General features: G+C 46.5%; 1 protein-coding gene across 4 annotated transcripts in view; it reads right to left on the reverse strand.

The window, feature by feature from the left end:
* The window catches only part of LOC311524999 (ADAMTS-like protein 2), a 44,019-nt gene extending 40,502 nt beyond the window's left edge, over positions 1-3,517 (reverse strand). For 3 of the 4 annotated variants that reach the window (XM_084636689.1, XM_084636688.1, XM_084636687.1), the window contains exon 1: positions 3,401-3,517. In XM_084636689.1, the coding sequence (XP_084492815.1) occupies positions 3,401-3,502 (102 nt within the window). In that variant the 5' untranslated portion in view covers positions 3,503-3,517. The remainder of the gene's footprint in view (positions 1-3,400) is intronic. The other variant, XM_084636690.1, reaches the window with a different exon arrangement.
* Positions 3,518-14,521: the final 11,004 nt, after the last annotated feature.

The following is a 14,521-nucleotide window of genomic DNA, read 5'->3' on the forward strand; positions in this document are numbered from 1 at the left end:
TTATGTTCAAATAAATTGGTTAGTCTCTAAGGTGCCACAAGTACTCCTTTTCTTTCTGCAAATACAGACTAACACGGCTGCTACTCTGAAACCTATTTTTTTAATGAGTGTCATCAGTGTGGAAGCATGTCCTCTGGAATGGTGGCCGAAGCACAAAGGGGCATATGAATGTTTGGCATATCTGGCACGTAAATACCTTGCAACGCCCGCTACAAAAGTGCCATGCAAAAGCCTGTTCTCACTTTCTGGTAACATTGTAAATAAGAAGAGGGCTGCATTATCTCCTGTAAATGTAAAGAAACTTTTTTGTCTTAGTGATTGGCTGAACAAGAAGTAGGACTGAGTGGACTTGTAGACTCTGAAGTTTTACAGTGTTTTGTTTTGAGTGCAGTTATGTACCAAAAAAAAAAAATCTATATTTGTAAGTTGCACTTTCACGACAGAGATCGCACTATAGTATTTGTAGGAGGTGAACTGAAAAATACTATTTCTTTTGTTTATCATTTTTACAGTGCAAATATTTGTAATAAAAAATAATATACACTTTGATTTCAATTATAACCCAATACAATAGATATGAAAATGTAGAAAAACATCCAAAATATTTAATAAATTTCAATTGGTATTCTATTATTTAACAGTGCAATTAAAACTGTGATTAATCCCGATTTATTTTTTTTTAGTTAATCGCATGAGTTAACTACGATTAATCAACAGCCCTAGTTTATATATAATGCTTATTGTATTCACATTGCTTTATGGTTGCGAAGTATTGCAAAACATATGGGGCAAAAGCTGCAAACATTTGAAACAAAGTCCCTTTGCCAAATCCTAGGTGTGACAAGGTTAGATAGACTAGAAAGGATGACATCCATAGATCAAAAGTGCAGTATGACCACAGTCCTCAAAATGTGCCAGAATGACCCAACTACCTACAATTGTTCTGTAAGGAAGAGTGCATGGAGAGAAAGGCCATGGACAACCAAGGAGATGTCCAAGGTATAACTTGGTATATAAAACCACCCAGGCAACCCCCAAAAGGTTCAAACAGGAGCTCAAAACAGATGTGGATGGAATCTGCTCATAAACCTCAGTGTTGGGGGAAAGCAATAAATGAATGCGCATGAGCTATCCTGAGGTAAAAACCCAGTGAAGATCAACTACTTTAGTTTTACCATGAGGTAAACAAGTCAAAGTCAACCCCAGGTGGCAGGTTAGTGGTGACCTCACCCAATTTACCACATAGTAAAACTAAACTGTCTTGTCTTCAGTGTGTTTTACCTTGGGATAGCTCATATACAGGGTATATATTTCAGGGTAATTAAGGTACATGAAGAAAAGGAGGACTTGTGGCACCTTAGAGACTAACAAATTTATTTGAGCATAAGCTTTCGTGAGCTACAGCTCACTTCATCGGATGCATGAGTTATCCCAAGGTGAAAACACAGTGAAGACAAGAGACTTTTGTTCTACCACAAGGTAAATTAGGTGAGGTCAGCACTATACCACCACTTGGGGTTGACCTTGCTTTGTTGACCTCATAGTAAAACTAAAGGGGCTGGTCTTCCCTGTGTTTTTACCTCAGGATAGCTCATGCACACTATTTACCCTGAGTTAATAAATATACCTTCTTTTTAGCAGTGAAGACAAGGCCATAGATGGAAGTCGAACAGGGCAAGGAGCACTGAATCAACCATCTGCAATAAAGAAACTATATGGGGTTCCTTCAGAGACGTTAAGCACAGAGCCCGTTGTGCTCAGCGACCCATGAAAGCTGAGAGGAGGTCGCGGCACTGTTCAGTGGAATGATTGAAGTTAGGATTTTGCCTCCTCCAGTCATAATAACAGAGGTGGTTCTTACAGGCCAGGCCTTTGAGTGAGTGCCCTATAATAAGAGGATTTCACAGAAAGGGCTTTACAGCTGCTAGGAGACAAGTGTTATTAAAGGGGACAGAGCTCTAATAAGAGCCTGGCTGCTGGGTCAGAGGGTGTGTCTCTGCCCTTCCAGAAAGGACAAAATGAATGGCTTGAGGGCTCCAGTGCTCACACAGCTACAGAGAATGGTGAAATGAGGCTGGCTAACCAAGGAGCCTACTTCACACATACTTGGGGGGTAGGGGGGTGGGAGGAGAAGTGGAGGGGGAAGGAGGGAATGGATCAGTTTTCATCTCCATCCACAGGCTTGTGAGCACTGGTTACCTGTGGTACAAAGGGCATGGCTTCTTTGCTGCTCATAAAAGAATAACACAACAATATTCTTTCACAATACCCCAGCTTTAAAGGAAGGGGTCCATAATTTGGTGGATGAGGGTAGTTATTCCCCTGGACAGTTGTGGGCTAATTCTTGACCAGTTTATGCACTTTTCAGGGGAAGAGCCCTATGTGCACAATTCTGATGGTGCTGATCTGCGCTCCTGCATTGCCAAAAGCTGCCATTTCACCTCCATCACTCCTTTCTGAGTGCCAGAGTCATTGCGGTGTCTGAGGGGTCCAGTCCTCGGAGGGAACTCTAGGGCAAGCAGCACAAAATCCCTTTCCCAACCAGCCTTGAAGCACAATGCTAGGGAAAATCAGATGCACAACATACTTGTCCCATTGAACCACCCAGATTTTTAAGCCTTTCCATTGGGATGTGGGTGAAAACAGAAGCGGAGCATCAGCAAAAATCAAAGAAAGTCTTGACAAGTTTTATAAACCTAGGCACCATATGGGGTTGGCTGGGTTCTGCCTGTTTTACAGTCAGGGAACTGCAATCTTCCTTCCAGATCCAAGGTCAAACTCCACTCACCTTACTCATGTGGGCAGCCCCTGGGTACCGTACCCCTGCCTGACCCCTCCTCACTTCATCAAAGGCATTTCTAGGAGTTTAGCGCTGGTTTAGTGCCGTCACACCCAACACAGTAAGAGCCGCCCAATGCCCACCAGGGCTGAGTCTTGCCCCACACCTGGACTCTAGCCACGGCTGAGTCAAACGTGGGCAGGGGGGACAGGGGTTGCCTTTTTTCACCCCACGTGAGTTTGTGGAGCTCCTAGGAGGCTTTGAAAACAGCTTGCCTTTCCTGATTTCATTGGGGCCGCTGGACATGTCTCCGCCAGGGTCTTATCGCCTCCTCCTGGGCAGCTTGAAAGGGGGGTGGGGGACATGGGGGAAACAGACAAGACAGGAAAAGATCCGAGCTGTTACTATGGAGTGGGGGTGGGGGATTAACCCTGGGAGCTGGGCAGCTTGAAGAGGGCCATCTAGGCAGGCCACCTAGGCCGCCTGCCCCAAGCCCAGGGCAGGGCACCTTTGCTTCTCGGCTCTGGCTCCAGCGCTCCGCAGGGGCTCAGGGCTGCGTGCCTGCAGATCGGATCCCGCTGGGGCTCGGAGTAAGCGCCCCCCTGCCCGCCCGCCCCTTACCTTAGCGCCCGGGGCGGCGGCGATCAGCAGCAGCAGGAGCAGCGGGGCCAGCCGCCGGCCGGGAGAGCCGCGCGGGGCGGCCATCCTGCGCTCCTGCTCCATGGGAACAAGGCAGCGGCGGCGGCAGCCCGGAGGCAGCCGCAGTCGCCTGAGCGCAGCCCTGCATGGCTGGGTAATTAATGACTTTCCAACCTGTTTGGTGGCTGGGCGCCCGCAGCTCCGCGGGGCCCTGATTGACACAAGCCGACCTGAGCCACCCGCAGCCCGGGGAGGGCGGGGGCCACGTGCCCCTGCCCCTGCCCCCTGCCCCGCATTCCTCCCGGGCTCGGGGAGGTTTGGGACGCAGACAAAGGAAGCCAAACCCGGCGCAGCAGGATCCCTGCCCCTCCCCTCCGCAGCCCCGGTCCCTTGCGGGGGCCTCGGGCTCCCTCCAGCCAGGGCTTGGGGACAGGCCAGGACCAGCACCCCCTCCCCAAACTGTGTGTCTGAGAATCCGGATCCACATCGGATCAGGCCACTCCGCATTGCCTGACCCCTTCTGCCCAGGACAGCCTGGCTCCCGCTGGCAGATGTCCCTGAATGAAGGAAGTAGGCAAGTGTAGTAGTTATAGCCCCACTTTGCAGCTAGGGAAACTGAGGCGCGGGGCAATTAAGTCTGGGCAGGGCTGGGAAGAGAATCCCAGTCTGGTGACCATATTGTTCACCCTTAAAAGAAGGGTCACTTTGGTGGTGACAGTGCTTGAAGATTGTGAAATGGTCCCACTGAAGATCAAAGGGCATTCTGGTGCTGGTGTCTGGACTCAGGGCACCACAGGCATATTTCTGTGCATAAAGGCTTTTTCCTGGTAACTGAGTCTGGTCTGCACCTAGTGTGGATGCAGTTATAAGGTGCCTTATATTGGTACAGCTTATTCCTCTTCCCATACAGGAATAACATTTATACCGGTATAGGAACCCTTAAACCCCTATAATTGGGCGCTGTTGTACTGCATAGTAGTATGGATAAAGAGGTAACAACTTCCTAGTGTAGACAAGATCCGAATGACTTTATTGTGAAACACTGAACAAGTGGCATGAATGTTCACTTTGAGCAAAGGAACAGCTTTGATCTTGTCTCCTCTGATTCCTCCTTTCACTCCAGACACTGATCATCATACTGACCACTCCTTCCACTGAACTGTTTGTTCCAGGTCAACATAGAGGAATTTCTATTTACTTGTCTCAAAAAAACACTTTGGTCTGGTCTACACTATAGAGTTAAAAGAAAAGGAGTACTTGTGGCACCTTAGAGACTAACCAATTTATTTGAGGATAAGCTTGGCATCCGATGAAGTGAGCTGTAGCTCACGAAAGCTTATGCTCAAATAAATTGGTTAGTCTCTAAGGTGCCACAAGTCCTCCTTTTCTTTTTGCGAATACAGACTAACGCGGCTGTTACTCTGAAAACTATAGAATTAGGTCAATAGAGGGCAGCTTATGTTGACCCAACTATGAAAGTGTCTGCACTTAAATTTTGCTTCCGCTGACGTAACTGTCCAGCTGTGCTGACTTAATAAGTCCACCTCCATGAGCAGCGTAGAGTCAGGGTCAATGTAGTTAGGTCAACACAGTGTCAGTGTAGACACTGCGTTGCTTATGCCAACTGACAGTGGCTTTCAGGAGCCTTCCCACACTGACAGTACAATCAATAAAAGCACTCCTGGAGAGGATGCGCAATGCCGACACAAGGAGCAAAGTGCAGACACACACAAGTGATATAATTACTGCAGTGGCTGTATGCCAACATAAGTTAGGTTGACTTCATTCTGTAGTGTAGACAGGCCTTTTGTAGTTAGAGCTTGTCCACGTGTGAAAGTTGTTTAGAATTATTTTCATCCACGTTAAACGATCCAGAACAACAATTGTTGCGCCAACAATGCATCCACACCACCTTGTTATCTTGGGTTAAGATGCTTCCCTTTGGGATCATCGTGCCCAGAACTGTGTTGTTTTGAATTAAGCATTCGGCATTCTTTGCAGAAATCCTATGGTGCAATGCTCCACTGCTAGGCTCTGTGCTGTGGGATTTTTGTCACTGTGAGATACTTGCTGGAAGGCACTGGAGTTCTGAGATTCGGGGTCAAACTAATTCCCATGATTTCTTTCCTGTCATCCCACCATTCATCTGGCTTTTATGGGCCAGCCCCATTTTCAAAGAGCTGTCAGGGAGCATGAGGGAACCACTGCACTCCTGCAGTCCTGATGGTTCTTAATACAAACAGGCTGCCGTCCATATATCTACAGTCATGCAGGGTGATATGGGCATCCGAGAAGGAGGAGGCTGAAAAAACAAATGTTTTGACAAATGAAATGAAAAACTGGATATTTTAGGTGTCCAGAAACTTTCCCATTGATTTGAAAGGCTTCCTGCCATCCATTTCTCTGAAGAAAAAGCCACATAAGCAGAGAGTGGGGTGGTAGAGAGTGGGTGCTTGAATTTCAATGGCTATTTTCACTACTTCCATAGAATATGATAACTGAATCTGTCAAAATACAGGAACTTCTTTTTTCCCCAGGGTGGAGCAGATAAGTCTTAAAGCATATTTATTTCCTGAATTTTCCCTCTTTTTCTCCTTACAAAATGTTCACAGGCAGATTTTTTAATATATTCATTATTTTAAATTGTATGTCAATTTCTTCCTTAAAATCCTTTTCCCTCCATGAACAGTTTGCAAGCAGTTCTTGCAAATTCTCCAACTTAGACACTTGCTGTGTGCGGGTTAGTTACAGCAATCTGGTGGTATTGTTTCTGGTCTCTGATTGGATCACTCTAACAGCACAAAATAAGGATTTGCATTGAAATGTGCAATATGAAGTTTGCTTTCAGTGCTTGTTCAGTCTTTCAATTTTGTGCAATTATTCATGTTAACAAAGCTCAACCACTTGCTTGTTGCTGGCGAGTGGACCAGTCACAGACATGGCTGAAATAAAACAGTCACAGATGTTTTTTCCATGCTTCACCCATCTGTAGTTCATACGATTATCCAAACAGGTACTGTGTCCCCTAAAGCCAGATTGGGATAGTGGTAAATCAGGTGTGCCCAGATTTTGAGGACAATTCTTCCCACAGTTCGGTGTGTGTTAAGTCTTGTGGGGATGAAAGGATGACCATGTAACTGTAACATGCAGACGTAGACTTAATATCTAGGTTAGTTAACATAAAGTCTTCCAGCAGCATGTCACCTTCTAATGCCTTAGTGGGGTTACTGACAAGTGGAGTATGATATTGGTAGATTGAGCATGCCCAAGGGATAAAGGATAACATCTCCTAAAGGCCGGGACATTGCTATGTGGAGCACACCTGGATGACGCACAGCACTCTCTGCAACCTGGCGGTTTTTTTTATAGGCTTTGATTATTTTTATTTTATTATGTAATTTTATAGAGGAAGGTTGGTTCAGTGGTTAGGGCACTAGTTTAGGACTTGAGAGACCTGGGTTCAAATCCTTGCTCCACTGCTGATTTCCTGTGTGGCTTTGGACAAGTCTTTCGTTGCTTGTCCGTACAATGGGGATAATAGCAGTGCTCTGCCTCCCTGTGGCATTGTGAGGGTAAATACATTAAAGATTGAGAAGCTCTTTGAAATTATATAAGAGTGTTATGGATTAATGATTGGTTATTTATTGTTGGTTAATTATTTGTATTGTGGCTCTGACTGAGTTTGCAGCCCCATTCTGCTAAGCACTGTACAAACACATAGTAAGAGACAGTCTCTGCTCCAGGAAGCTTACAAATCCTAAATAGCCAAGATAGACAAAGGGTTGGAGGGGAAACTGAGGCACAGAGAGGTGAGGTTACTTGCCAAAGGTCACTCAGCAGGTCAGTGGCAGAGTTGGGAATAGAACTCAATCTTCAGAGTTCCCATACAGTGACCTGTCCCCTGAACCATATGTAGCAGCAACTGGATAATAATATCTTGCAGCTTGGAGGGTTATTGATGGCTCATGTCCAGGCCAAAAGACAGTGCACTTCCACCATCAGATGAGGCAGCAGGGAAATGGCCCCATGCCCAGAATGTGAAGAATGGCGTTACAACACTTCCTATAAGGTTGGGTGGTTGCTAGGTAGCTGGCGCATGTCCACATTATGAATGAAAGAAGTTCTAACACGGGGTGGGCAAACTTTTTGGCCCGAGGGCCACATCTGGGTTGCAAAACTATATGGAGGGCTGGGTAGGGAAGGCTGTGTCTCCCCAAACAGCCTGGCCCCCACTCCCTCTCTGCCTCCTCCCACTTCCTGCCCCCTGACTGCCTCCCTCAGAACCCCTGACCCATCCAACCCCCCTGCTCCTTGTCCCCTGACTGCCCCCTCTTGGGACCCCTGCTCCTAACCGCCCCCCGGGAGTCCAACCCCTATCCAACCCCCCCACCCCCCGCTCCCTGTCCCCTGACTGCCCTGACCCCCATCCACACCCCCTGACAGGCCCCCCGGGGACTCCCACACCTATCCAGCCTACCCTGTTCCCTGACTGCCCCCCCCAGAACCTCCGCCCCATCCAACCTGCTCCCTGACCCCTGACTGCTCCCTGGGACCCCCTGCTCCTCACCCCCTTACCATGCCGGAGCCAGCCACGCTGCTGCGCTGCCCAGCAGGAGCAGTGGGCCAGAGCGCTGGTGGCTCAGCATCCTGAGGCTGCGGGGGAAGGGGAACAGGAGGGGAGGGGCTGCGGACTAGCCTCCCCAGCTGGGAGCTCAGGGGCTGGGCAGGACGGTCCCGCAGGTCGGATGTGGCCTGCGGGCCATAGTTCGCCCACCTCTGTTCTAACATCACAGCTGGGATCACCTAGTAAATTGGTTCTTATAAAGAAACGGAGATTAACTAACTGCATGCCTACCCAGATTATCAGCCCCTTATAACTGGAATCATATGCTGCGGCCTTGCTAAAATCTCACATGGCAAATAGAACTCCCCACACATACACCCTATATGAGAGTAGATTGTGTGTTCCTGAGCCTGTACAGAAACATTATTGCTAGAGGATTATTTGCTTTCCTGAAGTGATGGAACTGGACCGAACTCAGCTCCTGGGAGTTGTTAGGATATAGATATTCAGGCCTGTCTGCAAAGGTCTGTACTTTAAGAATTTAGGTGTATTCTTATCACTTGGCTAGTTAGAGGTATAAAAGAAAGAATCAAAATCACTGTCTGCCAGTGTAAGGGCCTTCTCTTACTGTGACAGTTTGTGGCCCTGTGCTTAGGCTCAGGCCTTTGGCTAAGCAGCAGAGGCAGCCATAAGCTGAGAAGCGACCGGTCACATCCTCACATTCCAAACTAGTCACATTGAAATAAGGTGCTATTGGGCTGTTAGGAGTACAATCCTGTCCTGATAGTGCCTATCACCTCCAGAGAAAGGGAAGTGCCTAGAAGATGTAAAAGGAAATTTAGGTTGATAGTTTTCTGTCTGGTAAGAACTCACTTATCAATAGACACAGCTGGGAAACTCTTATGTCTTTATGGATATAGTTGTGAAATCCTCACTTCTGTATTGTTTTGTCATTATAGTTCCCACTTTGCTATTGTTTATTGGCATGGTCTCTGTCTGGTTCTGTGATTGTTTCTGTCTGCTGTATACTTAATTTTGCGGGGTGTAAACTAATTAAGGTGGTGGGATATAATTGGTTAGCTAATCATGTTACAATATGTTAGGATTGATTAGTTAAATTTCAGTAGAATGATTGGTTAAGGTATAGCTAAGAATATTACTATATAAATTAGGGGCAAACAGGAAGTAAGTTGGGATTTGAAAATAAGGAAAAAGGAACTTGTATTTAAGCTTGCTGAAAGTTCACCCCAATAAACATTGAATTGTTTGCGACTTCGGGTATTGTTACTCTCTGTTCATGCAAGAAGGACCAGGGAAGTGGGAGAGTGAAGGAATAAGCTCTCTAACAGGAGTTCAAATCCTGGCACTTGAGGGATGGAACATAGTCTCCAGATCTGATGCCTTAGGCCCTGATTCTGCAAAGAATGGCTTAACTTTAAGCATGGTAGCAATCCCATCCTATGAAGCACATGCTTAAATGCTAGGCTGAATTGAGGCCTTAGAAAGTGGGAGTAAGAATTATGGCATGAACAAGTGGATTTAACTGCACTGCAATTATTACTGCGTTATTGGGTCTACATTCAGTGGCTTGAAGCCAAGATCCTGGAACTACTATCTTGAGAAATATGGGATTATTAACATTGCAGATACATATTACTTTTCCAAACCCCATTTTTTATTGCTCTTCTTCCAATGGCATAGGAAGGCTCTTATTATAAAATGTTTCTGAGGGTCACTCATCAAGGTTTTGAAGACAAACAGCTGTCAGGTAGGTCAGGTGGCCTTTGGGCAGCCCATAAACAGCCAATGGCCTAATACTGCCCACAGAAGCATGGTAGCATGCCTGTTGACTTCAGCAGGAGCACCATCTGAGCGTTACAGAGCCCAGGGAGAATGCCTCTATTTGTTGTGCTTCTGACAGTGCTCATGGAGGGCTGGGTCATACCGGTTGAAAGATCTGCCTCACAAACTGAGGTGGGCTGGACACTGACTCTTCTCTTTCATATGGCCACAGCTGGACCTTAAGGTCTCTTATCCAGTCTAGAGCAGAGGGGGCAGCCATATGAATGGGTGTGGCACCTCCAGGGTAAGCATAAATTGGGCAACCCTCTGTGATGTGTCCGATAGTTTGCACCACGCCACAGACACAGTTCAGTGGTTCCCTCACTTTCCATCTATGGGGTAAATGTTTGAATCTTCCATGTCAGGGGCAGTTACAGTCTAGAGCTGTCCATATGCACCATGGGGTGGGCAAGCCCAGCACTTGCACAGTTGAGTTGTCAATTCGATTTTTGCTTAGTACATTGGCAGCTGCTCCAGCTTCAGACCATCTTCTGTGAATGTCCTTTTCTTCTGCAAGGAGGAGTGAGACCGGAAGGGTTTTCTTGATTTTCATCAGTGGCGAGGGGGATGATCTAGGTCATGGTGGAGCAGTAGCGTGGTATTTGCCATGGTCTTTATGTACTCCACAACTGTCTCAGCATCTCGTCAGATATTTGCCAGCGCAATGTCAGCCAATACCAATAGCCATGGAAGTGGCGTTGGTGGGAGGGTGCCACTAATTATGCAAAGAGCGGCATTAATTTCAATGCCCACTAAGATGGTGTGTGGGCTTCCATTCCAAACTGTGGCATGGTATCCTGCTGTGGAGTGGACCAAGGCTGGTGATGGTATTTGGAGCATGCAGGCGTCGCTTCCCCATGATGTTCCCGCAAGCTTCTGTATGATGTTGTCCCTGGTGTGCATTTTCCTTTTGGTTTGTTCAAGGTGGCGACGGAAGCTGAGCCTATGGCCCGGGGCTATCCCTAGGTCCTGTGGATTATGATTGGGCATCAGTGGTGACCCACCAAAATTGATGTTTAATTTCACCCTGATCTATTTGTCTTCTTGGCCTGGGCATTGTTCAAATGGAAAGCTGAGAGTACTGTTTTCAAGACATTTGGCTTTAACCATCATGGCTTGAAATAGGTTTCACTGACCTCCAGGCGGTGACAGAACAAAGCCAGAAGTGACACTCCTGGATTAACAGGCCAGCTCTCCCCACTCCCAGGGCTTTTTCTGAGAGCTTCCTCAAGATGAGAGCTGCAGGAAACTGGGGGCAAATGTTGCCATTTGATTTTGTGTTCCTCAAATAATGTATGTTCCACAAAATTGTACAAACTGGCTATTTCCTCTTCAACACCAGGCTCTTCAGGGCAGGGATTGTTTCTTGGTGCTGGGTTTGTCCGGCACCTAGCACAATAGGGTCCTGCTCCATGACTGGGATGCTTAGGAGCTTGAGCAGTGTCAATAAATACATCAATATAATCATTAATAATGTCAAGTTCTATTTCGCAGCCACCTGCCACTCACAGCGTGTCCATTCTCAAGGGGAAAAAATGGCAAAAGATAATGAATTTGGTAAAGTGGGCCAGTCTGAGCTCATAACAAGAGGCAAGGAGCCCCCTGCAATTTCACGGTGTTTCTCCTTCTGTAGGGAATGTTTTGAATGTTGCTACTTAGGTTGGAGTTTTCTTTGACCAAATACATGTGTATGACATAGAGGTGTGGATTTTGTGTACATTTCAGCTTGGAAACCAATCACTTGGGTTTATAATTGGCTTTGGGGGTTTTAACTCTTCTGCTTAACCAGCTGGGGAATTGAATGCCAGATTCTGATGAATCACCACCCTTGCCTATTCTCTTTCAATACCTGATCAGCTAATGCAGTGACATAGCACTCCTCGGTTGGCAAAGTCAGACATTTCATGCCACTTGGAGTTTGCTGTCTAGTAATAAAACCACTTCCCAGCCTGCACAAGGGAAATGATAGCTTCCAATAGGGCCCTACCAAATTCACGGCCATGAAAAACGTGGACCACGAAATCTGGTCTCCCCCTGTGAAATCTGGTCTTTTGTGTGCTTTTACCCTACATTATACAGATTTCACAGGGGGAGACCAGCTTTCTCAAATTGGGGGTCTTGACCCCAAAGGATGTTGCAGGGGGGTTGCAAGGTTATTTTAGGGGGGTTGCAGTATTGCCACCCTTACTTCTGCACTGTCTTCAGAGCTGGGCGGCTGGAGAGTGGTGGCCATCAGTCGGGTGCTCATCTCTGAAGGCAGCACCCCACCAGCAGCCGTGCAGAAGTAAGGGTGGCAATACCATACCATGCCACCCTTACTTCTGTGCTGCTGCCTTCAGAGCTGGTTGGCCAGAGAGTGGCGGCAGCTGATTGAGGGCCCAGGTCTAAAGGCAACAGCAAAGAAGTAAAGGTGGCAATACCAGAACCATCCCATCCTTACTTCTGTGCTGCTGCTGGCGGCTCTGCTTTCAGAGCTGGGTTCCCAGCCAGCAGCCGCCGCTCTCCAGCTGCCCAGCTCTGAAGGCAGCGCCATCACCAGTAGCAGCGCAGAAGTAAAGGGAGCATTACTGCAATCCTCCCTACAGTAGCGTTGCAACCCTCCCCTCCTTATTGGGTCAGGACCCCTACAATTACAACACCATAAAATTTCAGATTTAAATAGCTGAAATCATGAAATTTATCATTTTTAAAATCCTATGACCATGAAATTGACCAAAATGGACCGTGAATTTGGTAGGGCCCTAATCATCAGGCAGTAACATACTCGGTTTTCTAGGAGACCATTTTAAATGTTGATTTCTATCATATATCCAATTATTTCTAAAATGTATCCAATGATGCTAGACAAATTCAGACTGGAAATAAGGTGTACATTTTTAACAGTGAGGGTAATTATCCATTGGAACAATTTTCCAGAGGTTGTGGTGGATTCTCCATCACTGACCCCTTTTAAACCAAGAGTGGATGTTTTTCTAAAAGATCTGCTCTAGGAATTATTTTGGGGAAGTTCTATGGCCTGAGTTATAGAGGAGCACCAAACAATGATGCCTTCTGGTCTTGCCATCTCTCAATCTGTATCAATCTCATCTGTATCAATCTCCACTAAATGCAAACTCTAGAACCAGCTAAATCTTCCTCCTAAGAATATATTTTCTGCACAATGCGCTGGGTTATTGAGCACTGCCGGTTAGCAGAAATTGTGTGGCTTAATGAATCAAGCTGAATGCATACCCTGGAGCAAATCTCTCTTATATGAACTTTCCCCATTGACTTGGAGAGCAGTTGTGATACCATCACAACCATTCAGGTGATCCTTTATGCCTCTGTATGCTTGTGCACCATTCTGCACCTTCCCTGGTAGCCAGCTTGCTGTCACACTAGTGCCAGAGCGAGGGCTGAGGCAGTGCAAAATGGATCAGGTGTTCCGAAGCAGGGGGATTGGGGTCTGGAGCAGAGGGTGGATCTGTATGCCAGATGTGGTACAATTCGTGTGGGAAGCTGATCTGAGCCTCAGCATTTCTCCCCCACTGAGGGTCTCGGCCTCAGGATGGAGTGAGAAAAGAGAAATTACTGAAGGATGTCAGCTGGGATCCTAGTGATGGAGGCGGTACTGGGAACCCCTGATCAGAGCAGTTTGCTGGAAATGGGGGGAAGTCAGGGACACCTAATTCATACTCGCCCAGAGAAAACAAGGGGACGATTGTTTAAAAATCATACAGCAGTTCTATTAACTGACTTCTACAATGGCCAAATGTTGCTTCCAAGCTGAAATAAACCGGCAGTGTGATGAAACAAACAGAGAGAATACAGTCAGAGCTCAGCAGAGAGTCTGTTTGATTAGCCAGTCTCATGAAGGGAAAAGCCAACTGATCACTGATAAATGCAGTTTCATGTAGGGAATTTGCTTGCTATTTCAATGAGGCATAGTGCCTTATAAAGCCAGCTCATGGGCTACAAACAAGCAAGAATGAGCAAAGCTTCTGAGAAGCACAAGTTTTCATTTGAACAGAATGACCCAGGACTCCCAAAAATATTTCCCAGCACCTGACTCATTCAAAGAAACAGTTTGAAGAGAAAAGATAAAGAAGTAATCTTGGTGGAGGGAGCCAATAAAAACAAACAGGCTGATGAATGGCATTTTGGGAGGGGAAGGGATTTGGAGGATTTTACGCTTGTGCACATCAGGGATCAGGCAGAGCATGTCCAGGTGTTATGCAAAGCTTTCTCCACATGCGGCTCAACATGCCCTTCATTCATGACCTGCAACACCCCCTGCTATTCCAGTCCTGACCCCCGCCCCTTCCCCCCCAGGTTTTCCAGTGCAGTCATGAGCTGCAGTTTCTGGGCCTCTCCTGATCAGAGACAGAGATGATGTGTAGTGGTGTATCTATTGCTAAATGTTGAAAGAACACTTCCCAGCTGTGTGGGTCTCAAGTTTAGGATGTGTTTTTAAAAAGGGATTACAAAACCTAGTATAAAACCAAACATTTTCATCACTTTTTAAAAAATGATTCAATGGCAAAATTTTTTTATTTTTTAAAGGTTTCCCTGCTATGTTGGGAAACCCACACAACTAGTGCATAAGAATCTGAATGTGAAATTGACCAGTCTAGTAAAAATAATAAACTGCCAAGACATATTCAGAGCCACCAAAACCAACTCTTGTTCTCATATATAGGGCTGAGCAAATAATGGAT

The sequence above is a fragment of the Lepidochelys olivacea genome (genome assembly GCF_965140295.1).
Source record: "Lepidochelys olivacea isolate rLepOli2 genome assembly, chromosome: 8".
Lineage (NCBI taxonomy): Eukaryota > Metazoa > Chordata > Testudines > Cheloniidae > Lepidochelys > Lepidochelys olivacea.